Here is a 26,151-nt window from a genome sequence, read left to right as displayed (position 1 = left end):
GCAGAGGCATCATGTTTTGTGTCTCTTTGTGTCAGCTCTTTGACAGAGAGCTGTGCATGCGGCAGCTTCGTTACTCTGGCATGATGGAGACCATCAAAATCAGGAAAGCAGGGTATCCCATACGTTACACCTTCAGCGAGTTTCTGGAGCGCTACCGTGTCCTCTTGAAGACTTCCATTTGTGACCCCAAAAAAGTAAGTTGGACTTGAAGAAGAAAGGTTTTACTTTGTTCTCAGCTTGTTTCACCTTGTTAAGGTTAAAACAGTTCTGTTTGCGACCTTCTATCAAAACAGCTAATTCTTCACACTAATTTTAATCACTTTTCTCTCGTCGCCTTTTCTGTCTTTATTTATTTTATTTTTAATGTCCATTTTAATGCCTTTTCTGCACCCTGCTCTAATGTTTACACATTAGATTAGATCTAGCATGTTTATTTGAACACAGCAACAAATATAAAAACAAAAATAGAAATAAAACATATGACTATAGAGAAAACACAAAGAGTTCAAAAGGAGTGGGTAGAAGCAGAACCTAATATATAATATAATATAATATAATATAATATAATATAATATAATATAATATAATATAATATAATATAATATAATATAATATGATGTAATGTAATGTAATGTAATGTAATGTAATGTAATATAATATTATATCACCCCAGTAATCACAACAGTCTTCAGATCTTAAACAATTATCACAATGACTACAACGCACGATGTAATCTAATAAAAACAACAGTTCTACTGACAATACTCAATTTTGTTTACTCAATCAACATCCCTTTAGAAATGCCATTGTTTTTTTTAAAATTTTTATTATGGAATTATCTAATGATCAATAGACGTGCTAAAAAAAAAAAAAATAAAAAAAAAAAAAAAAATATATATATATATATATATATATATATATATATATATATATATATATATATATATATATATATATATATATATATTTGTAATACTTGTATAGTAATAATATTATCCTTATATGTTATATAACCAATAAGCTGACAGTAATCATTTGCAATTATTACAAAGATGTTGTGTTTTTAATATTTTCTGTACTTTTTTTAAAAGTATATTGTTGGTTATTTTTCACAAACAGGCCATAAATCTTAGTTATTTTAATTTAGGCTTTGATAAACACGTCAACTCTGTAGTCAAATCTGGTTTGTTCCAGTTAACCAGAGGAGCCAAATCAAGCCATTCTTCTCCTTGAAAAACTTACTGGCTGGATTTCTGTAACTCTTATGATGGACAACTCCGGTCCTGCAGGGCCGCAGTCCTGCAGGTGTTCAGAGTTTCCCTGCTGCAACACCTGACTCACATGAATGGCTAATTATCAGACTGGTGTGGAGCTAGATGTTAAGCTCTGCACCAGTCTGCTTGTTGAGTGTGACTGGTATCAGGAGGTGTTGCAGCAGGGAAACTCCCAACACTTGCAGGGCTGCGGCCCTCCAGGACCTTAGCTGTCCACCCTGATTCAGGAGTTTTTCAATCTGTTCTGCAGCTGCTATAAAATGCAGCAGATTGACTCATCTGGAATAAAAAAAAATGAGACAGCATTGCCTTCATTCTCATGTCTCTGCACTGGTTTCCATTAAAAACACTGCATTGAGTTTAACCCTTTATTTTAGTGTTACATTTTGTTAAAAGGCTAAATAAAGACCTCATATTAAAACTGGACTTTTTGCCTCCATTTTTAATTTTAAGTTTTTAAAAATGACTTTTCTGAGCATTTTTCATGTGCCGCGCATTAAAGGGTGAAAACTCCAGAAGGTGTTGACCTGCTCTGCCTGTATACCAACACTAGACGTATCAGATCAACAGATCCAATGATCTGATCTGTTCTTGAATCTAGAAGAGGGAAAAATGGGGATTTTGACTTTTTTTTAATGACATGAAAACTTTGGAGCTGCCCTCCTGTTTCAGTCGAATTCTCCATAAATTTCTATCAACTAAAATGAAACAGCATTTATTTTCTAATAAACTGATGTTCTTAATCTATTAAAAGGTTTTTTTTTTTTGTTGTTTTTTTTCTAATTACTGTTACTGTATCTGCATTTATACATATTTTAATTGTCTGCTTCTGATCATTTTTAAGCACTGTGGTCAAATTGGATTGTTTTAAAATGTGCAAAGTAAACGTGATATGATTTATGTAAAACGCAACGTTGCTTTGTGTGCTGATGTTGTTTTGTTTTAACAGGAAAGCAAAGAGAAATGCTGTTTGAGCATCTGTGAGAACGTGCTCACTGGGGAGGGCGACTGGAAGACTGGAAAGACAAAGATCTTCCTCAAGGTGCGTTCTTGTATTGGTACATAATCTGTGAAGAAATGTGACAACAGAAATCATACGAACACATTTACATGTCTATTTTTTTTTTTTTAAGTTTTAAAATATTGTAAAAACTATCTGAAACAATTTAAATTATGTTTAGAAATTTCAGCTGCTGACAGATAATCTGTATAACTTTAGAAATGATAGATAAACATCCTCAGAGCTGACTGGTTTGACCGGAGCTTTTTACTTAACCAGCAACTTTTTTTTTTTTTTACAAATAAATCATTTTAAGTATAGACAGAAGAATATTATATGTGATGTAGCTCACGGATTGCTTTTAGGTCCAAAAATCTTTATTAATTGACATTTTCAAAGTATAAAATATCCTAGAGTTTATGTTATTTTTCTAATTGTTTTTTATTTGGTTTGCACAGTGGAAAACATCATGATAGCAATGATTCTATGCACACAGATGTCACTGCATCCATTCAGCAACACCTCGACTACAGCTAGACCAAGCCACATGATAGTAGCACAGAGCTTGTAGATTTTATGTGTTTTACTGACGATAAACAAAGTAGTAAACTAGTGCACAGAGCTGGTCGAACGGCGCAGGGTCCCCTGACCTGAAGGGTTAATTGGCAGGTTATAGAGATGACATATATGAACTTTCTTCTTCAAAACACGCTTTAATATGTCCAGGGTTTAATCAGTGTACAGGAGTGCAAATATCATTTAGAGCAAAATAAATAGTAATTTACTTGCAAGAAAAAAAAGAAGTTGTCGGAGGAAGTAAAAAAAAAAAAAAAAAAAATTAATTAAATTAGGAAAGTAAAAACTTTGATAAGTTTAAAGAAATGATAAAATGCTCATATAAGCAAATATAAACTAAAAGAACAGCACTTTCATTCATAATGTTGATGAAATTAGTTCAAGTAGAAAATTGTTGCATATTTTTTAATTGTAGTTTTTGTATTTTTGGAAGAAACAAAAACTACAAAACATGGAGATGTTTGAGGTACATGCAGGGACTCCTGGAGGTTCATGATTAAACAAGAAAATGAGAATAAATTTTATATTTTCTATTGTTTATACTTACATCTGACTCAGTTTGTGTAAGGTGAATAAGTTCATGCAGTCAGGATTACTACAGAAATATGCATGTATATATATTTAGAATAACTTCTGCAAAGTTACTCTGATCATAGTATAAAATATTAGATTTTTCATTTCGACATACGTTTAATTAAATGTTTTGTGATTTGGAAGTTGTGACAAATGTGTAGATGAATAAATATAATAATGTCTAACTTTCTAAATAAAATACGTAATAACAATTAGAAAATAAAATTTGTTAATCAACTTAATTTAAAAAAGATTAAACGTCTAAAATATGATTATAATATATATAATAAAAAAATAAATTGATTATATCAGAAGTGTAATTATATTTAATTAAGCTTTATTTGTATAGCACCACTTCACAACAATGTCGTCTCAGGTCACTTTGCAGACACATCAGTTAAAACCAGTTCATTATAAATAGCCTAGATAATAGAAACCAACTGATTGCATCGAGTCATGACTTCTATCCAATCCCCCATCCTGAGCTGCACGAGGCGACAGTGGGAAGGAAAAAACTCCCCTTTAACAGGAAGAAAACCTCCAGCAGAACCCGGCTCAGGGAGGGCAGCCATCTGCCTCGACTGGTTGGGGTGGAGAGGACAGGACAGACAGATCAATTTGTACAACTGCACTTATTCAGGAAGACCTGCGGAAAAAAGGAGAAATAAGTTAGAGATGGCAATATTGTCATATGTTTCTACATGGAGGAAAAGTAGCAAGGAGCTACTCAGTGCATTATGGGAGATCTCCATGGCTGATAACTAATGGATGCTTTGACTAACCCTAACTAAAAAATGTTCAAATAGATCAAATTGCTTAATTTATATATAAATTTCAGATTTAAAAAAAAAGAAGTATTTAAGTTTATAATGTTTATGAAAAGCATTATTAATTGAATGGGAACATATTGATCATGTGCTTTGCACTAAAACAAAAGAGGAGTTTCTGTATTTTACCTGCTGGTTCTGCTTGTGGCCCCTGAACCAGCATGTATGTAAAATATTATCATCAGTTTTGGGGCCACTGGGCTGAAAAGTGATTCTACTGGGGGAGCAGTGTGCATCAAAGCTGAGAAGGTTTGAGTTGTGTATTATAGAAAGGACGTGGAGATGTATAAGTCTTCTGAAGGAAATGTCAAGTCTGAAATGATCTTCCCGTCTGTCAGGACTTCCACGACACAATGCTGGAGCTGGAGCGAATGAAGGAGCTGAACACAAAAGCTCTTCTGATCCAGAAAGTTCTGAGAGGCTACAAATACAGGTGCGAGTCACAGAAACCGTCATGTGTGTTTTCATGCCAGTTTCTGCTTCATGTCTGCATGTTTCCTTCACACTAAAAGGAGAGACTTCCTGAGAAAAAAGTCTGCTGCGCTCGTCCTCCAGAAGCACTGGAGAGGATACAAAGACAGGAAGCTGTACAAAAAGGTGAAGAACGTCCTAAATGTCCTTCCCTAGAAAAACCAGACCTGCATTAAACCTTCTGCTGTGCTGGGATTCCAGGTGCAGCTGGGCTTCGCCAGACTGCAGGCTCAGTCCCGCTCTCGGAAACTCCACCTCCAGTACAAGAAGAAGCGGGAGGCCACCCTCGTGCTGCAGACGCAGATCCGAGGCTACCTGGCCAGGAAGGAGTGGAAGCGCAAGAGAGACGCGGTGGTCCTGCTGCAGGCGCAAACCAGAGGCATGCTGGCAAGAAAAGCTCTGAAAAAGATGAAGCGAGATGTAAGTTGGACTTAAAAAAACATCAACAAAGCTGATTTGTTTAATTCTTTGTAACAATGGCTGCGATGGTAAAGAAGATGAGTCTGTACAGCGTCCCCAAATATGGTTCCTGTCAGGTTTACCCACATTCATCATGTCCATCCCAGACACGTCTCCGTTAGATTCAACACTTTTAGTTAATAATTAGAATCGATTGTAGCTACATTATGCGTCTGTATTATCTGTCTTATAACAACTGTTTTACATTTTACTTTAAGGAGTTTCAACCAGATACTTTTAGATAATACTGTATAAACACTCGGGTTCCACTTCCCTAAATGTCTGCAAATAACGAGTTATTTAAAACTTCCCAGTTTTATTCACAAAAAAAACATATTAGATGTTGAAACTGAGACATTTCAACCATTTCATGGTAAATATGAGCTCATTTTTAATTTTCTATACATGTTTAAAGCGGATCTATGGATCATAGTCGCCATGGAAACCCCTTTCTGAGAAGCCTCTCCCATCAGAAGGAAAAAAAAAAAACACGAAAACAAGAGTTTATTGAGTTTACATGATGCCATTTTGGACACTTAATAATTCTTCTCTTTAGCTTTTGAACCTTTTCAAAGCCAGCCTTCGCAGCGTGGTATTCCAGTGTTTGCAGGCGCTGCAGGACGCACAACGTCAAGCTGCTCTGAAGGTCCCGCTCTGTATTTACCAGTGTACAGATGTGCTTATTTTAATGGTGATCTCCTGCATTGCCTCCTCTCAGATGCAGCTCTCCGCTAAAGAGAGAGAAGAAGAGCGGCGAGGAATTTTGGAGAAACAGAGACACCTGGAGGAAGTGTTAAGAAAGAAGAGGGAAATGGAGGCCAAAGCGCAGTCTGAATCCATCACCGACCAGGAGATGGTGGACGACATCTTCGGCTTCCTCCCTCAGATCGTTGGAGGCCAGGAGGGCCAGGCGCCTGTTGGATTCGAGGTCCGAACAGCTTGGTATTTGGTGCTGTTAGATGTTTGGATTGAAATGTTTAAGTTGAATCATTTTTGTGTGTTTGCAGAATATTGAAGGGAAACGGACCATCATTGAGGAAATAGACATCGATGACATTCCCATGGAGGAAGATCTACCTAAAGAAGATTATGATGATCTGGATGAGTACTCCTTCTCCAAATTTGCCTCCATGTACTTCCAGGGTGCGGCCACTGATACCCACATCCGTCAGAGGCTTCGTCAGCCGCTGCTGTACCACGAGGACGAGGGAGACGTTCTGGTGCTCCTCCTCTACATCACTTTGGTTTATTTCGTCCAGATGTTTGGTTTTGTGTCGCAGGTTAAAACTGAGTACACTTTGATTTCCCCAGGCTTCGCTCACCGTGTGGTGGATCATCCTGAGGTTCATGGGAGACCTCCCTGAACCAAAGAAGCAGACCAGAGCTCAGGGAAAACCCACACAAGAACGATTTTTGCCCCAAGACTTGATGTCTCGAAGTGACAGACGTCTGAGCCACATGGTGGGACTTGATCAGGTATGTCTTCACAGGCAGGTGACAGATGGAGAATGTCTCCTCATGTTTGCAGATAAACACTCAAAACAGGCCCAAATCACCAGCAACCTTGTCGCTAATATTGACAATAATTTCTCTGGAAGGGTAGGGTGTAACGCTCTGCGGTGAATTGTGATTTACAGAAGTTTTTTTTAGGCATTTACTCTGATTCTGAAACTATACAGTAAATCCACAATGAGCGACGATGACACCATTATTTGTCACATTTTCGTCCTAAAACAGCTGCAGGTGGTTTAGTGAGGATAGAAGGTAAAAAGCTTGGTCCGCATTTCTGGCAGTAGGTTGGATTCATTTCCGGTGAGGGTTGGACTCCGCCAAGGCTGCCCTTTATCACCGGTTCTGTTCATAACTTATATGGACAGAATTTCTAGGTGCAGCCGAGGTGTTGAGGGGATCCGACTTGGTGGCCTCAGGACTGGGTCCCTGCTTTTTGCGGATGACGTGGTCCTGTTGGCTTCATCTGGTCGTGATCTCCAGCTCTCGCTTGAGCGATTCGCGTCCGAGTGTGAAGCGGCTGGGATGAGAATCAGCACCTCCAAATCTGAGACCATGGTCCTCAGCCGGAAGAGTGTGGATTGCCCTCTCCGGGTCGGGGGTCAGGTCCTGCCTCAAGTGGAGGAGTTTAAATATCTCGGGGTCTTGTTCACGAGTGAGGGAAGGATGGAGCGTGAGATCGACAGACAGATTGGTGCGGCGTCTGCAGTAATGCGGACTCTGCGCCGGTCTGTCGTGGTGAAGAAGGAGCTGAGCCAGAAGGCGAAGCTCTCAATTTACCAGTCGATCTACGTTCCTACCCTCACCTATGGTCATGAGCTGTGGGTCGTGACCGAAAGGAGGAGATCTCGTATACAGGCGGCTGAAATGAGTTTCCTCTGCAGGGTGGCCGGGCTCACCCTTAGAGATAGGGTGAGGAGCTCGGTCATCCAGGAGGAGATCAGAGTAGAGCCGCTGCTCCTCCGCATCAAGAGGAACCAGTTGAGGTGGCTCGGGCATCTGGTCAGGATGCCTCCTGGACCTCCCTGGTGAGGTGTTCCAGGCACGTCCCTCTGGGAGGAGACCCCGGGGAAGACCCAGGACACGCTGGAGGGATTATATCTCTCGGCTGGCCTGGGAACGCCTCGGGATCCCCCCCGCAGAGTTGGCAAATGTGGCTGTAGAAAGTCAAAGTCCTGTCCTTCAGCTCTTTCCAACCAGTCAGTAAACTAGGTGTAATTAATCAGTTTAGCTCCCCTGCAGGTAGATGAGCCTGTTAGTGAAAACACCTGCTCTAAATACATCAGTAGATCCAAAAACATGGCAAGACTTCTACTTTATTTTTACTGCTTTATACACCTCTGGTCACTGTTGATCTGTCTGTTATTTCTACAAACTTCTGTTGTTTTTTCTGGTTGCTCTTTATGCTGCTTTATCTATTCATTAATTCATTTTACATCCTTTTAGCCTCACAACCTGACAGCTGAGGCTGAAGTAATCATGTCTGCATGCTGACTGGGGTTAAATGCTTCAGCTTCTACATGTAGTTTTATATATATATATAAAAAAAATTACTTTGAGTGTCAAAGGTTAACGTAAATACCTTACATCTCTTTTTGTTTCAGAGGATGTTAAGGAGTAAAAAAGACAACAAGCCTCCTACAGCTGCCGAGGATCCAAATCAGAAGAGGAAAGGCTCCGTCTTCACAGATCTTCTGACTAAAAACAGGAAGGTTTCTACCATACCCGGTGACGCTGCTCAAAGCCCCGGTGCATACACTGTACCGGAAGCAAGCCGAGCAAGGAAGGGATCCACATTCACTGACTTACTGTCCAGGAACAAAAAAGCAGTCCCTCAAGATAATGTTTCCCAGAAGTCCTCCTCTAGCTTCAGGAAGCCCTCCATCATCATGGAGGAGGTGAGGTGGAAGCCTGAGCAGCGTTTCAGCTGAGCGATGCCGTTCACAAACCGGTGTTTCTTTCTCCTTATAGTCAGATGACCTGACAGAAGTGTCGAAGCCCACCACCCTGCAGACTGTGAAGGAGGACAGTGATGTTATGCCTGGAGAAGGCCCCACCCTGGACAAGCCCCTGACGTCTCTTGAGAAGCTCCACATGATCGTGTCATACGCCATCGTCAGACGGGACCTCAGGTTGATTCAGTTTTAATAATGTACGTTTATCTGTCTGAGCCCGCTCTGACGCAGTCTCTTCTGTCCAGGGATGAGATTTACTGTCAGATCTGCAAGCAGCTTCAGGACAACAACAACCGGAACAGCTACTTCCGCGGCTGGATCCTGCTGTCGCTCTGTTTGGGCATTTTCCCGCCAAGCGACCGCTTCATAAGGGTGGGTGAAAGAGCTACAGATGCTGCTGCTGAATCATAAATCATCCAATGTGTATTCATCCTGCGTTGTCTCTCCTATGGACAGTACCTCCAGAGTTTCATCCGCTTTGCTCCGGGAGGTTACGCTTCCTACTGCACCGAGAGGCTGCGCCGTACCGTCATGAACGGAGAGAGGGGGGAGCCTCCAGCTTGGCTGGAGCTGCAGGTACGTCTCCATGAACCGCAACGACGAAACAAAAACAGAAAGTTCCTGAATGGTTTGGTGGTCAGAGTTTATGCAAGAATGTGAAACTCAGGTTTCTAACAGGATTTCCTGTAGTAGTAGAAGTAGCTGATAACAATTTATAATATAAGGGTCAAAGGTTGACTTCTTGTTCACATTAAAATTATCTGCAGTTGTTGGATGAAACTGGGTTAATGGAATGTTTTATTTATGTAACTGTAAAAATTCGCTTTTATCTTCTTTTTAAAACACAATGATTCAATTTTAATGTATGGTCATCTAAATCACTGGTTGTCAGACTTAAGGTTGCTAAGAGACAGGCAGACAGATAAACATAAAAACATATCCTCCTTGTCAGAAGTAAAAATATGAAACCTACATTTACCAGAGCTGTTAAAAATAAACCATTAAATCAGACAACACCTTCATCTTTAACATTTTAACCACAGACTGTATATAAAAGATGGGCGGAGCCTCCGTGACGTCACCTGTAGGTTTCTGAAGAGCTGAACTGAAGCTCATTGGGCGGTTCCTACCTTCGCCATTTTTGCAGCATCATGCGTGTTGTAGAGCTGAGAGGAGGGCTGTGAGCGTGGGGATTGGTGATTAACATCTAGCAAACTCCCACCTGCCTATTCCTAAGAGCTAACTAAGCTAACCAGGAGCTAACCAGCTAACTAAAACAGACAGGCTAAAGCTAACTCATGCTGTTAACTGGCTAAAAACCCCGGTTGTGCCACATTCTGCCTTCCTGAAGTGGGATATTGCATACCTGTCCCATACCTGGGATATTGCATACCTGTCCCATACCTGGGATATTGCATACCTGTCATGAAGTGGGATATTGCATACCTGTATTGCATACCAATTATGCATATTGCATAATTGAGGGACACACCCTCAATTATGCCAAATTTCAAGATTAACTTCCAAAAAGGTGATTTAGACAAAAATTCACTCCCCCCACAGTTGTCATGAAGGTAAACCTGACCTATTAAACCTAAAACGTTTTTTGTACCAGGCTGTAAACATGTTTATTTCTGCTGTAAACATGTTTATTTCTGCTGTTAACATGTTTATTTCTGCTGTTAACATGTTTATTTCTGCTGTAAACATGTTTATTTATGGTGTAAACATGTTTATTTCTGCTGTGAAGTTGGTCTTTTTAACATGGGAGTCTATGGGGATTTGCTCTGTTTGCCCCTAGTGGATGAAGGGGGAACTGCAGCTTTTGGCACTTTCATATAAGCTTCACTTTTAACCGCTTGAGGTTGCTGCTTGACTTTATCGCATCGAAGCTTGTTCACATGCCATATTTAACATCTGAATTTGAGATTGTATCCACAAAACAGGCAGATTTTGCGCATGTAGGAACTTGTCACAGCTAAATCCAACAAAAAACGCTTGATTCCCCCTATTTCCAAAGATTCTGACAGCATTACATTTAGAAGATGCTTCAAGATAATGCATTTATTATATCACACTTAGTATATCACTTAGTCGTGTGAGGGTGGGGTGCACAAACACCTTCCTCAGTGTTTGTTGTCTTGGTTTATGTGGCTCAACAAGCCCCAGAAACCCCTGCTTTAAATGACCTTTATGGTCTTCACACAAAAAAATGACCATTTCGTGCCAGACTTGACACATGCATTACTTACAACATGACAATTAATAAAAATAAAAATACAAACAATTAAACTAATAAAACACTGCGGAGTGATTACACATGAGGTAAATATTGCATTTAGAGTCTTTTTCATGTATATGTTGCTGTTGGGAAGGCTTTACATGTCCTGTTACTCCTTCTGGAGGGTGGGAAGTTGAACAGCCGGCGACCTGGATGAATCCAGTCACACCAGCCGACTGAGGCCCTGCTAGCAGAATTTGGTGATATTTTGCAAAAATTGGAGAAAACCATTGACAAAAGCAGCAAAGTGTGCTAAATATTCTCCTTGAGTCCTCCTCATTGTAACCTTTCAGAGTCTAAAGGGACATTTCTTCTCCTGAGCAGTCGGTATCTGCAGCAGACAGATGACTTTGTGCTTCCAGTCTGGAAATCTGAGAGAAACTCTGAAGACAAACTTAGAACAGAAACAGATGTGTGAATTTTGACCATCTCAAACAACATTCTTCTTAATTAATTTCACACCTTTTGCGTTATTTTGGACGATTTGTGAACAACTGTGTTGCTCACATGAACGTTTGTTGGACAGATTACTGCAGGGGATTCCTGTAAAGATCCAGACAATGTTTTTACTTTTCCACAGGCTTCAGTTACTTTGACTTTAGTCAGCAGTTGGATGTGTTAAACAGCCAACATGCAATGCAAAGGTGCAATTTAGTTAAAAACAACTAAACTGCTACAATGTGTGAAATTCACGACACATACGGTTTACTGCTGTTAAAGTGAACCTGTTAATGATGCGTTACGGCAACTTCCTTTAATGGTTCTGATGATGTTGCGTGTGATCCATGCACCGATACTGTTCTGGTTCTGAAGCAGAACATTTGCAGTTTAGCTTTAAAGCTCTGCCAGATGCTTTTCTGGACCAAACTAAAGTAACGTTTTAACTACTGTTGGTGTGAACTGAGTTACTGGATCGCATGTGAAATAAATGCAGCACACAGCTGACTCAGAGCCATCCTCCTCCTCCTCCATAATGAAGCTTCCAGCAGAAACATCCTGATAATCTACAAGCAGCAACCTTTCAACAGCTGATCTGCTGAATCAGCTACAGAAATCTAATCCATTATTATTATTAATCGCAGGTCAGCTCAGGACACTCGTGCGATTAAAGCGATTAAATATTTTGGAAAACTGGTAGCTACCTCTTAGAACTGCCTCTCCCACTCAAAACCAGCCAGTTTCCAGAGCATTTTAGCCGTTGTGCTGGGGGAGGGTGAGCTGGGTACACACACATGGAGCAGCTTGCTCTTCAAAATAGCAACATTTAACATTTTTTAGATGACAAACAGCATAAATATTCTCATATCCCTGCTGAAGCAGTATTTACATTAGCACACCAACAGTCTTTGTTGTTTTTACCGGTTGAGAAATGCTCTTATTGCTCACAGAGAAACTGTCTTTAAACAAAACGGATTTGTTTCTTTTCATATGTTCAAATCAAAACCAAAAATCAGGGAAATCTGTGGGACTTTAAGTTTGATTTAGGAGGCATCACTGAGAGGTATCTCAGTGATGCACAAGCTTGTGTCATTTCCATGGATTTTATGTTTACATGTTCAGAATGAGTCATTCCTCTGTACTGTGATAGGCAACCAAGACCAAAAAGCCCATGATGGTGTCTGTGACGCTGATGGACGGTCGCTCCATTAACCTCCCTGTCGACTCAGCATCTACATCCAAAGAGATCTGCCAAATCGTCTCCAACAAAATCAAACTCCAAGACACTTTTGGCTTCTCGCTCTACGTGGCCATGTATGAAAAGGTAAGCAGCTACCTGTAACGCCTTCCTGCAGCAGATGAAGCTGTGTCTCACTGTTAAATCAGCTCAAAAACTAAAGCTTTATGCGGCGATCTGTGCTGAAGGTGTGGGCTCTGGCCAGCGGTCAGGAGCACGTCATGGATGCCATCTCCCAGTGTGAGCAGGAGGTTAAGAGGAGGGGAGGCCAGGAGCAGCACGCCCCGTGGCGTCTTTTCTTCCGAAAGGAGGTCTTCACCCCGTGGCACGACTGCAAAGAGGACAAGGTCAGCACTGACCTCATCTACAAGCAGATCATCCACGGCCTGAAGTTTGGAGAGTACCAGAGCAAGAAGGTGGGTTCATGGTTATGTCAGTCCAGTTTTTATTTAGATTCTCCAGGGTATTAGTTGTCCTGATGCCAACAGTGGGGGTCAGGACAGCGCTCTGAGACGTCATGTGCGTAGGGTGGTCCGATGTCACGCTTTGTGTGGGATCGTCCCGCATTTCTATTACTTTTCACACGTCCCACAAAACGGGGCGCTGTCCCGCGTTGTTACGACCAGCCTTCACTTTTGTGAAGGAAAAAAAACCAAACAAAACAAAACGGTCTTTTACTCATTGTGTGTGGCGAAATATTTGACGGTTGTCACATCACACCGCCTGCTGATGTGACACTCATGTCAATCAAACTAGGAGGTGGGACTTAATGCACATCTAGGATGCCCCGGTGCACCAACTAAGAAAAATAAATAAATAGAAAAACAACTGATTGATCATGGAGGACAGGGAGACGACCGCAGCGAAGAAGAAAAGAAAGTTTTGTTACAACAAACACTGGGAAAGCATTTATTCCCGGGTTAAACCTGTTGGAGGAGACTGTGAGGGTATTTTGTGATGTTTGTCAAAGTAATTTTTCCGTGTCACACGGTGGATAATATGACGTGAAACGGCACCAAAAATCCAAGAGTCACAAAAAGACGCGCCACTCAGAGGGAGCCTAAACTTCTAATTCTGTTTGATTCTTGATAACGTGACAGGAACAAGGAAATAGTATGCAAGCTTTTACTGTTTTCCCTTTGTCAGAGAACTTGAATTTCAATTTAAAAAAAAAATAGTAACAGATTGGTTATGTTTGGTTAGTAATTTTATTACCAAAGAGCACAATATAAAGGTTTTTTTTTTAAACTTTGTCATGAAAGAGTGGAATCACACATTGTCCCACATTTTCATCGTCTTTGTTCCACATTTGGTGAGAGAAGAGCTGGTCACCCTACATGGGCGTGCATGGGTGTGTGTGTTCTTTGCAAGTATGTTTATGTTTATGTGTGTCTATACAGCTACGTTCATGCATATGTGACAATGGTAAACTTATGATCATGTAGATTTGATGGGACAGGAGGAGAAAGAAGGGGGGTGGGAAGTGTGCTCGTCATGTTGAGTTGCATTTTATGTCTGATAAAGTGCTGTATGAAAAAAGTGACCCTGAGCGAGCGTCCTGTCAGCTTCACAGCTGACGCATCTTCCTCACCTTTCGCCTTCACAGGAGGACGACATGATTCAGCTCACTGCTAAACATCTGTACATCCAGCACGGCTCCGACGGCCGGCCAGAAAATGTGAGAGAAGCCGTTCAGGATTGCATCAGCAACGCTCTGCTGGAGGCCAAGTCAGAGGCCAAATGGATTCAGATGGTCAGCACTGCTCACGCTCAGGTCAGTCCGGCTTTTCTGATGGAGAGCTCCAAGAAAAAGCTCTTAGGAGGATTTGAGTGAATGAAATGTTGTTTTTCTGTATCTGAATCAGGGCCAGTTTCTGAGTTCGAGACAAAAAGCGGACTCAGTGAAGGCAGAGTTAGTCGACTTTGCCAGAGAGAAGTGGCCCATGTTCTTCTCCAGGTTCTTTGAGGTTGCCAAACAGTCCGGTGAGTTTCTGGTTTTGGTGCAGTGAAGTCACACAGCAACAAAACTACATATATGAAAAGATAGAAATACACAACAGCATGTTTTGTTTGCTTGTTTATTCAGATCCCCGTTAGCTCCTGACGTAGCGGTTGCTTTATGTCCTGGGGTCTACACCCTCAGGATATGAATGCAGAACACTTTGAAACAAACAAAGAGGATGTACATGAAGCATTCAGCGTGACAGGAAAAAAACTAAGCTAAATCAATACATATAAGATAATAATAACAGAAATTCACATATACTGGTAAAAATAAATGATTAAATGTACAAAAAAGCTCTAAATAAAAGCTAAAGGCAACTTCCATCCTCATAGCATGTTATACACCTCCCAGCAAGGTTTGATGGACAGACTGAGATATTTATAGCTGTACAGGTATTTACTGACAGGTTTCAGCAGGGGGGTCTGAGAACAAGCTGGAAATCTGTTGTTTTCGTTGATGGAAGTCAGCAAATATTCTGATCTGAGGATCGAAGTGAGCCGACTTGACAGTGTCCATTAGTTGAGCAGAAAAGGTCAGATGCAGTTGGCTCTACTCTGCTTTTCAGCCCTTTTGCAGGAGGGTTGCAGCCACTTTAAACACTAAGAGGCTTATCCCCCAACTCAAAAACAAACAGCACACGTTACTGATTAAATTATAAACAGGAAGACTTGGCCGCTTTCCCTCATTGCTCCCTTGTTGATAGTAAATAAGATTGTTCCCTCGGGTTTTTATCATGCTGATAGCAGAAAATGTGCTCTCAGATCTGAGTCAGTTTGTCTTTCTCTGAGCCAAATTATGGCTACGCTGCAGATTTGTAAAGTAACAGGGCATGACACAAACATGACACATGCATCATAGAGTGATAGAGATAGTAATCCTTATTCAGTGTTGTAAAATAAAAAGACGTGGAATTTGGAAGTGTGTTATATAGTGCCTACCCATGACAAGTATGAATAAAAGAAAAATCATAACAAAAATATAACAAAAATTAGAACAGCAACTTTTAAATGAGGGATTAATATCCACAACTAAATATTTAAGAATGAATTAATCATTATAATTATTTATTCTATGGTCACCAGCTGTAGGGAGTGACTGAGAGATCTCGTATACAGGCGCCTGAAATGAGTCAGTTGAGGTGGCTTGGGCATCTGGTCAGGATGCCTCCTGGACCTCCCTGGCGAGGTGTTCAGGGTGTGTTCCTGCAGGAGGAGACCCCGGGGAAGACCCAGGACACGCTGGAGGGATTATATCTCTCGGCTGGCCTGGGAACACCTCGGGATCCCCCCCCCCCGCAGAGTTGGCAGATGTAGCTGGGGAGAGGGAAGTCTGGGCTTCCCTGCTTAGGCTGCTGCCCCCGCGACTCGACCGAGGATAAGCGGCAGAAAATGGATGGATGGATGGATGGATGGATGAATTAATGGATGGATGGATGGATGGATGAATTAATGGATGGATGGATGATCACTTTTGTAAAAACACTTAATATGACAAAATCAGCTTAGCTTCAATTAGCTTCTAGTTACAGAGTGGTTATTGATTGTTTTTTGCTTTGTACATGATTTTAATTGTGTTGATCCCGGAGTGGTCCTCCCCTCTTCAGAGACACGCAACACCCTCAGATTTGCATCTTTGTAGTTAACGATTAGTTGTGTAATTAATAAACAACATAAACAGCTTTAGCATCTCTTTCCTCAAGCTGAATTTTTAGTTACTGCAGTAGAAGATCTGGTTGGCTGTTAAACCGGTACCAAAGACATCCAAACAGTTCAATTATTTAAAGCTTTTTTCAGTATTTGTGAAGTTTTGATGATGAAATGATCGAACTTAGTTGATCTCTGTGTTTGCCATCAACCTGAATTTATTGTGTTTCTGAACGTTTCCAGGTCCTTCGCTGCCAAAGAGCAAGTTCATCGTGGCAGTAAACTGGACTGGTATCACATTCCTGGATGAGAGGGAGAAGAGGCTGCTGGAACTGTCCTTCCCAGAAGTCACTGCAGTCAACACCATAAGGTAGATGCTGCTTCAGGTCCAGGAGAATCAGAGGCAAAGTGAAGTTTACTGGAGAAGCATTCATGTTGTTTATTGTGTAACTCAGGGAGGGTAAAGCATCTGGCCTGGCTGTGAGTCTACTGACACTGAAAGGAGACTTCACGCTGAGTGGATCCTCTGCTGCAGACATGTCTGAACTGATCACCATGTTCCTAAGTGGGCTGACGGAGCGATCTCAGTACGCTGTGGCTCTGAAGGAAGTCAACAGTCAAGGTCTAAGCCTCGATCGAAGCTGAACAGCTTGCTGCAGCCTGCTGAATGTCCGTTCACTGAACTGCTGTTCATCTTTTACTCCTTACCAGAAGACCCCACGATCCTCAGCTTCAAGAAGGGTGAGCTCATTATACTTATCAAAGATAATGAGTTCTCTCAGCAGCGCGGCTGGCTAAATGGTCAAAATGACAGCACCAAGAAAACAGGCGCTGTCCCGATCGAGGCCATCTCAATACTGCCAACGCTCAGCAAACCTACCAACGAGCTCATGGTATGGACTCGCCAATGTGGCTCTCTTCGTTGAGTTATTGTGCCCCAGTTCTGTTGAGTATTATATGTGTTTCCGCCTTTTCAGAACCTCCTCAACCTGCCACCCAACCAGAGGAAAAACCTCATACAGGCTAACCAGAAGGACATGGGAACTGTGGAGAGGCTGGCTCCCGCTACCCTGAAAGAGTTCTCTCTCGAGTACTTCAGGTGAGATGTTGCCTCATTTCCCTCTACCTGCTTGAGGTTGGGTGTGTGGGGGGTCAGGAGGAGCATGTTTGACTGCAGTGATGTTCCCCCTACAGGCAGCCAACAAAGGATGTGAACCGTCAGGTGATTTCTAGGAACGCAGCTCCTGAGAGGCTGTGGGCCCATTCCAGAGAGCCAATCAGACAGCCTCTTCTCAAGAAGCTGATGGGCAACCCAGAGATCAGCCACAAAGCCTGCCAGGCCTTCACTGATATCCTCTGCAGATGTAGCATTTTTCTATTGTTTTTCTGTGTGTAGAGGTGTGTGTGTGTTTCTGTCATTGTGAGCAGATATGTTCCCGGTCTCACCAGCTAAAGCAGGAACTATTTGGATCTGGTTGGTTTTTCTGTCTTTTTGTGATCACAGTTATTCATTGTGTAAGCATAACATCTACCATAACATATCTACTGTTTTCTTCTGCACCCCACATCACGCTACTGCACCGCACCCCACCCCACGGCACGCTACTGCACCGCACCCCACCCCACGGCACGCTACTGCACCCCACCCCACCCCACGGCACGCTACTGCACCGCACCCCACCCCACGGCACGCTACTGCACCCCACCCCACCCCACGGCACCCTACTGCACCGCACCCCACATCACGCTACTGCACCGCACCCCACCCCACGGCACGCTACTGCACCGCACCCCACCCCACCCCACATCACGCTACTGCACCGCACCCCACCCCACGGCACGCTACTGCACCCCACCCCACCCCACGGCACCCTACTGCACCGCACCCCACATCACGCTACTGCACCGCACCCCACCCCACCCCACGGCACGCTACTGCACCGCACCCCACCCCACCCCACATCACGCTACTGCACCGCACCCCACCCCACCCCACGGCACGCTACTGCACCGCACCCCACCCCACCCCACATCACGCTACTGCACCGCACCCCACCCCACCCCACGGCACGCTACTGCAACCCACCCCACCCCACCCCACATCACGCTACTGCACCGCACCCCACCCCACCCCACATCACGCTACTGCACCGCACCCCACCCCACCCCACGGCACGCTACTGCACCGCACCCCACCCCACCCCACATCACGCTACTGCACCCCACCCCACCCCACCCCACGGCACGCTACTGCACCCCACCCCACCCCACCCCACGGCACGCTACTGCACCGCACCCCACCCCACCCCACGGCACGCTACTGCACCGCACCCCACCCCACCCCACATCACGCTACTGCACCGCACCCCACCCCACCCCACGGCACCCTACTGCACCCCACCCCACCCCACCCCACGGCACGCTACTGCACCCCACCCCACCCCACCCCACGGCACGCTACTGCACCGCACCCCACCCCACCCCACGGCACGCTACTGCACCGCACCCCACCCCACCCCACATCACGCTACTGCACCGCACCCCACCCCACCCCACGGCACCCTACTGCACCCCACCCCACCCCACCCCACATCACGCTACTGCACCGCACCCCACCCCACCCCACATCACGCTACTGCACCGCACCCCACCCCACCCCACCCCACCCCACGGCACCCTACTGCACCCCACCCCACCCCACCCCACATCACGCTACTGCACCGCACCCCACCCCACCCCACATCACGCTACTGCACCGCACCCCACCCCACCCCACCCCACGGCACGCTACTGCACCGCACCCCACCCCACATCACGCTACTGCACCGCACCCCACCCCACATCACGCTACTGCACCGCACCCCACCCCACATCACGCTACTGCACCCCACCCCACCCCACGGCACGCTACTGCACCGCACCCCACCCCACCCCACCCCACCCCACCCCACGGCACGCTACTGCACCGCACCCCACCCCACCCCACGGCACCCTACTGCACCCCACCCCACCCCACGGCACGCTACTGCACCGCACCCCACCCCACCCCACGGCACCCTACTGCACCCCACCCCACCCCACCCCACGGCACGCTACTGCACCCCACCCCACCCCACCCCACATCACGCTACTGCACCGCACCCCACCCCACCCCACGGCACCCTACTGCACCCCACCCCACCCCACCCCACGGCACGCTACTGCACCCCACCCCACCCCACCCCACATCACGCTACTGCACCGCACCCCACCCCACCCCACGGCACGCTACTGCACCCCACCCCACCCCACGGCACGCTACTGCACCGCACCCCACCCCACCCCACCCCACCCCACGGCACCCTACTGCACCCCACCCCACCCCACGGCACCCTACTGCACCCCACCCCACCCCACGGCACCCTACTGCACCCCACCCCACCCCACCCCACGGCACGCTACTGCACTGCACCCCACCCCACGGCACGCTACTGCACCGCACCCCACCCCACGGCACCCTACTGCACCCCACCCCACCCCACCCCACGGCACGCTACTGCACCCCACCCCACCCCACCCCACGGCACGCTACTGCACCCCACCCCACCCCACCCCACGGCACGCTACTGCACCGCACCCCACCCCACCCCACGGCACGCTACTGCACCCCACCCCACCCCACCCCACCCCACGGCACGCTACTGCACCGCACCCCACCCCACCCCACGGCACCCTACTGCACCCCACCCCACCCCACCCCACGGCACGCTACTGCACCCCACCCCACCCCACCCCACGGCACGCTACTGCACCGCACCCCACCCCACCCCACGGCACGCTACTGCACCCCACCCCACCCCACCCCACCCCACGGCACGCTACTGCACCGCACCCCACCCCACCCCACGGCACGCTACTGCACCCCACCCCACGGCACGCTACTGCACCGCACCCCACCCCACGGCACCCTACTGCACCGCACCCCACCCCACTTCACCCTACTGCACCCCACCCCACCCCACGGCACGCTACTGCACCGCACCCCACCCCACCCCACGGCACGCTACTGCACCCCACCCCACGGCACGCTACTGCACCCCACCCCACCCCACGGCACCCTACTGCACCCCACCCCACCCCACTTCACCCTACTGCACCCCACCCCACCCCACTGCACCCTACTGCACCCCACCCCACCCCACTGCACCCTATTGCACCCCACCCCACCCCACTTCACCCTACTGCACCCCACCCCACCCCACTGCACCCTATTGCACCCCACCCCACCCCACTTCACCCTGTTGCACCCCACCCCACTCCACCACACCCTACTGCACCCCACCCCACTCCACCACACCCTACTGCACCCCACCCCACCCCACTGCACCCTATTGCACCCCACCCCACCCCACTTCACCCTACTGCACCCCACCCCACTGCACCCCACCCCACCCCACCCCACCCTACCGCACCCTTCTGTACCCTACTGCACCCCACCCCACTCCACCCCACCCCACTGCACCCCACCCCACCCCACCCCACCCTACCGCACCCTTCTGTACCCTGCTGCACCCTATCCTACTCTACCCCACCCTACCGCACCCTTCTGTACCCTGCTGCACCCTATCCTACTCTACCCCACCCTACAGTACCCTACCGTAACCTTCTGTACCCTACCAAATCCTACCGCACATTTACTGCAACTTTGAATGCATGTAAACATACACATGTAATGAGCAACACTGTCTAAGAAAATCCAGTGAAAAGTTACCTTTAAGCTAATTTAAAAAGTACAGTTAAATAACTTGTGGAGGAGTAAACTCCAACTTCAGCGTCCCTTTTAAACTCTTTTTCCCTCTTGAGTTCCTTCCACCTGGCAAATGCTAGATCCATGGTGATCCGGTCACTATGCCCTCTCTTTCGCTTCCTTGGCAATGGACAAAACAGTTCCTCTGCTGCTCCTGCATTTTTATAAATGTGAATTTAACAGATATTCCAACATTCTGGGGTAGTAAGCCTCTCTTACAGATCTTTTCCTCTGGCGTAACATGTAATGCAATTTAATGCAATTTTCCTGCATCAAAACACCTATTGTCCCAAAGGGAAGGGGCCTGAAAGGCTGTTGCCTCTTTCAGATTTTTCTTCCTGCGCCACCATTTTATTTATTTACTTTTTGTCTTTTTTTTTTTTTCTTTTTCTTGCAGTGTTTTAGTTCCTCCAACATATAAGGTGTTCGTGGCAGGTGTAACAACATATAATATTTGCATAAAGGGTGTGCTATGAGAAGTTAGTGGCATTGCAGCTGGTGTAATCCAGTAGATAGATGATCTTTAATGAAAAAAATGTGTCAGGGGTTGGGTGAGGATTCCTGTGAAGTTTACATGTCAGCAGGCCCTGCCTGTGTAAATAAATACTCCGTGCTAAAAAACACCCCATGCATGCTCTCACTCTGGCGTTGCCATTATACGAGGTCCTTTTTCTATAAGCTGCAATGCGCTCCTCCTGCCTCTGAAAAACACTGGTGCAGGCTATAGATTATTGGATACACATTGCACTGAAACACCTATTTAGGGAGCGATCACACCAGTACTCACGGAAAACCGAGCTCACACTAGCACACACCAAACTGCTTATGTTTTCTTCTCAAACACTTCTGTTTGTCCTCATCTGCAGTTCAGCCACCAAATAGTTGGTTCAGATCCCTTTTATAGGCACTAAACAAGGATATAAAACAACTTAATAAAGCAATTAATACAGTATTTTTATTATCTTTTCACTTCATTCAAAGCAGATTATAATGATATAAAATCCTGTCTGAAATCCTCACATTGCAGACAAGCTCAGTAAACCTTCGCCGTTGCTCCACTCTGTTTATTACAGTATTTAGTAAGTAGTGTTTAAGTGAACGACATTTCACTGACCTTTTTGGTACTAGAACAATTAGTGGTGTGCCTAATAATGTTGTATTTGGTTGCAGCTGGAACTATTAATTCATTCATTCATAACCCAAACCGCTTAATCTGATTAAGGGTTGCGGGGAAGCTGGAGCCTATCCCAACAGTCTTTGGGAGAGAGGCGGGGTACACCTTGGACAGCTCGCCAGTCCATCACAGGCCAGCTGGGAACCAGATATTTCTAAATTGTAAAATCAAAGTAAATGCCTTAAAGAATTTCCAAGCCAAGAACTTCAATAGAGTTTTGACTTTACCATTTTACCTCATCCCCCAGAATGCTAGCTAGCCGTTATTTGCAGCCTTTACAGTCCCTCTAGAGTTACGCACCTGCTCACGCATGATTCATGCTGCGTAGACGATCTTACAAAATAATGTAAACCCTGTTGCTTTGGAAACAGAGAGCAAATAAAAGCTCCTGCAAAGTCTGCTAGTTTAATCTGTAACCAACGAATTGTTCATGAACCAAAGATTAAAGTTTGAGCTCAACAGATGATTTTAGTCGTCCCCCCCCCCCCCCCCCCCCGCTACATAAAAATAGCAACTCAAGCTTTTCCATTTGAGTTTTTATCTTGCTTGTCATCAATGTTTCCTTGACTGTCGCGCACCGATCCTGAAGTATATGGGAGATTATCCCACCAGGCAGATGCAGAGTGCACACGATCTTACCAACCAGATTTTTGGCCCCCCCACTGAAAATGAGGCACTGAGGGATGAGATCTACTGTCAAATCATGAAGCAGATGACCAGCAATAACAACAGGTAGACCTGCTATGTCTCTTTTTGTAGCTTGCCACTGAATGGCTTTGTTTACCTTTGTATGCAAACAACTGAGTACTGACACACATCCTCTCTTATAAAGGTTTATTCTTCTTTTCACTGACCAAATTTGTGTCTTGATGCAAGAATACGTGGGGGACAAAGGCGACATCTTCAGTGCTCTGTGTTATTCCTGCAGGTTCAGCATAGAGCAGGGATGGCAGCTGCTGTGGCTCTGTTGTGGTCTGTTCCCTCCCAGCCAATCTCTTCTGAAGCATGCTCAGCGTTTCCTGGAATCACGTCGCAGAGAGCCCCTCGCCTCCGACTGTCTGCAGCGACTACAGAGTTCTCTGAGGTTTGACCCATAACTTGTGCAGCATGACGTTTCACACAGAAAAAATTTGATGCAAGACGCAAAGATGTGTGTGTGTTGGTAGCTTTCAGAGTCAGACATTTTAAATAGCACAGAAACAAACTCAGCACTTGCGTCACTCTGACCCTGAGAGGAGGAAATGTCATGCAGCGATGTGTTGGATGGTAAAATAAGTTAAAGTGGTTCTCATTTTGTCTTGAGACCGATTGTGTGAAGAAAAACTTGCCTGCTGCAAGAAACACATTTACAGCAGAAGCTCTTAATGCGAAACTGTTGCATCAGCTTCACCGCAGGGTTACCACCCACACGCTGCATTTGCATAACTCCTACAAATACATTTAACTTGCATTCAGTGTCTTTATAACATATAACACGAAATGAGGAACTAAATTTACAGACTTCTTTTACTCTGTTTAAAACCACTAATAAACTGGAAATATTTATCCACAAGAGGGCAGAGTTTTGCCAACTGAGGTGTGTGTTTTCATTCTATTTAAGATTAATTAATTCTTTTACAAGCTGTGATCTTAATGTTGAGAGTGTGCGAGCTTGTCACTATACAGTCCAATTCAATTCAGCTTTATGTTTAATATAAGAAGTTGTTTTTAAGCTGTTTACAGGCAAAAACAGATATAATCAATTCAATCCGGTTTAAAATTTAATCTACATTAGTCCAGTTTATAATAACTGTATTCATACAAACCCTTCATATAAAATAGTTTAGCAAAGGAAAATGATTCAATCCTACAGTCCTGAATATTAGAGTACTGTTTAAATGATATTATATACACTTTTAGCAGGAATATGGGAGCAAACATGTCATATTACACATGGATCTTACCTTATCAGCGTCCATGTCAACCTGTTACTGTTATTTAGTGACAACTCACATGACAAACTTGTGTTCCATCATATACAAACACACAAAAAGGCAACATTTATGACTCAGCTAAGAAATGTCACTACAAGCAACAGAAACGCACAACTCTCAGCAAAGGCAAGTTTATTCAAGACAGGAAACACGTTTATCAGCGATAAAGTAACTTCATAATGATACTGTTAAAAGTTCTGGAAAGAGATGACCTGGAAGTGCTCTGGTGGTGGTGGGGGTGGGTGTGGACAAGACAGTGCAAACAGGAAACCAGTCAGCAGAGTGGTTTTTGCCCATGGAGCGTGTTCCAGGTTTTCAGGCTGTTTTGCAGTGAGGAGGAGTTGGAGGACGGCTTCATGGACTGCCTTAAGTGTTTCTCAGCTCACACATACAGTGTGATTGCTGACAAGAAAGGCTACACAAAATACACAATATCATGTCTGGATCATGTCTTTGTATTTGTGTTTTCAGTGCTTAAAAAAGTTTCAAAAGCTTTTAAAATGATTGTAAAGTGTTTCATGTGTCGTACAGCTGATTCCTCTGAAATGTGAAGCTGTTTTATCTTCAGTAAAAGCATTTCAACATGATCTTTTTGTTTCGTACATGTAAACGTGGCTTCTGTTATGTTACACAATGTAATAATGTTTTGTACTTCCTGGCCACCGTAGTGGAGGACTAAACTCGAATGCAGAACCTGCAACATTTCTTCTGGTGAATAAAAGGTTTTATTAGTAAAATCAAATTTTAGAAAAGACAATTAATAAATGGACGGAAATGTGATTATTCTATTTGGTAACAAAGAGAAGCCGATCAGCATTAAAGTTCTTGAGCCTTGGGATCTTAAAGTCACAAAACAAGTTTTTAACCTTGATATCAAAGCTGTCAAAGTTTTTTTATATACTCAAAAACATCAAGAAAATTAAAAGTTTACACCAGGAGAAGCTCATCCATCCTTCATCTCCAGCAGACTGGATCACTAGAATGGACTTTCAATAGAACCTCCTAAAAAGGGCATTAAACATCTGCAGCTCATCCAGATGCTGCTGCTGGAACTAACTGGGACTAAGAGATCTGAACACATCCCACCAGTTTAACATCTTTACACTGGTTTCCAGTCAGTCACAGGCTAGTTTCTGAAACCCTGCTGATGGTTTCCAGAATCAGAGAACGGTTTAGGCCCAGAATACATCCGTGATATGTTGTTCTCGCTCTCATATGTAAGTCGCTTTGGATGAAAGCATCTGCTAAATTTCTGTGGATAGAATAGAATAGAATAGAATAGAATAGAATAGAATAGAATAGATTATGTTACTGTGATTTTTCCACTATTTTAACTTAATATGGTTTTAATTATTGAACTACTTGTATTTTATTTCCTTGATGGAAAGCACATTAAAGTCCCTTTATGTATGAAAATTGACATGTGCAACTTCCATGTGCACTTTTACATATGTACATGGAAGTTGCACATGGATGTTTACATGTGCAACTTAGATACACACATGTAGAGGTGCACATGGAAGTTTACATGTGCAACTTCCATTCACACATAAAAATGCGCATAGAAGTTTACATGTGCAACTTAGATGCACACATGTAAAGGTGCATACAGAAGTTTACATGTGCAACTTAGATGCACACATGTAAAAGTGCACATGGAAGTTTACATCAGGGATTGTTAAAATGTTTCACATTGCAGTTGTCTCTTCTGAAATGTAAAGTTGTTTTGTTTTTGGTAAAAGTGTTTCGGCATTGTAGTTTTTTTCTACATATAAACTGGGTTTCTGTGATGTAAATGTTCATTATCATGATGTAATAGTGTTTCACGTGATGCCCAAAATATGTAAGGGACTTTGATATTGATCACATATTTCATTGTGAGAAAAGTTTTGACTGATTTCCTTCAAATTATGGCTGTTGAAGTTGGGACTGTGTATTAAATGGGGTATACTTGGTTTTCTGATCTTCTG

The 26,151-nt window shown here is 44.5% G+C and overlaps 1 protein-coding gene across 1 annotated transcript in view; it reads left to right on the top strand.

Moving 5' to 3' along the window:
* The window catches only part of myo7ba (myosin VIIBa), a gene marked incomplete at both ends in the record, with an annotated part of 51,608 nt that overhangs the window by 17,691 nt on the left and 7,766 nt on the right, over positions 1-26,151 (top strand). Inside the window, 23 exons of the mRNA XM_079245241.1 lie at positions 36-194; positions 2,224-2,316; positions 4,589-4,683; positions 4,763-4,847; positions 4,923-5,141; positions 5,899-6,108; positions 6,188-6,400; positions 6,492-6,656; positions 8,294-8,587; positions 8,661-8,821; positions 8,890-9,016; positions 9,101-9,220; positions 12,514-12,687; positions 12,789-13,016; positions 14,207-14,374; positions 14,466-14,583; positions 16,492-16,618; positions 16,704-16,870; positions 16,960-17,141; positions 17,226-17,347; positions 17,443-17,612; positions 22,787-22,940; positions 23,137-23,292. Coding sequence (XP_079101367.1) covers positions 36-194; positions 2,224-2,316; positions 4,589-4,683; positions 4,763-4,847; positions 4,923-5,141; positions 5,899-6,108; positions 6,188-6,400; positions 6,492-6,656; positions 8,294-8,587; positions 8,661-8,821; positions 8,890-9,016; positions 9,101-9,220; positions 12,514-12,687; positions 12,789-13,016; positions 14,207-14,374; positions 14,466-14,583; positions 16,492-16,618; positions 16,704-16,870; positions 16,960-17,141; positions 17,226-17,347; positions 17,443-17,612; positions 22,787-22,940; positions 23,137-23,292 — 3,707 coding nt within the window. The remainder of the gene's footprint in view (positions 1-35; positions 195-2,223; positions 2,317-4,588; positions 4,684-4,762; positions 4,848-4,922; positions 5,142-5,898; positions 6,109-6,187; positions 6,401-6,491; positions 6,657-8,293; positions 8,588-8,660; positions 8,822-8,889; positions 9,017-9,100; positions 9,221-12,513; positions 12,688-12,788; positions 13,017-14,206; positions 14,375-14,465; positions 14,584-16,491; positions 16,619-16,703; positions 16,871-16,959; positions 17,142-17,225; positions 17,348-17,442; positions 17,613-22,786; positions 22,941-23,136; positions 23,293-26,151) is intronic.

Source organism: Telmatherina bonti (assembly GCF_933228915.1).
Source record: "Telmatherina bonti genome assembly, chromosome: 8".
Taxonomy (NCBI): domain Eukaryota; kingdom Metazoa; phylum Chordata; class Actinopteri; order Atheriniformes; family Telmatherinidae; genus Telmatherina; species Telmatherina bonti.
The sequence above is the reverse complement of the archived record's forward strand: the minus strand, read 5'-3'. Positions and strand labels throughout refer to the sequence as shown.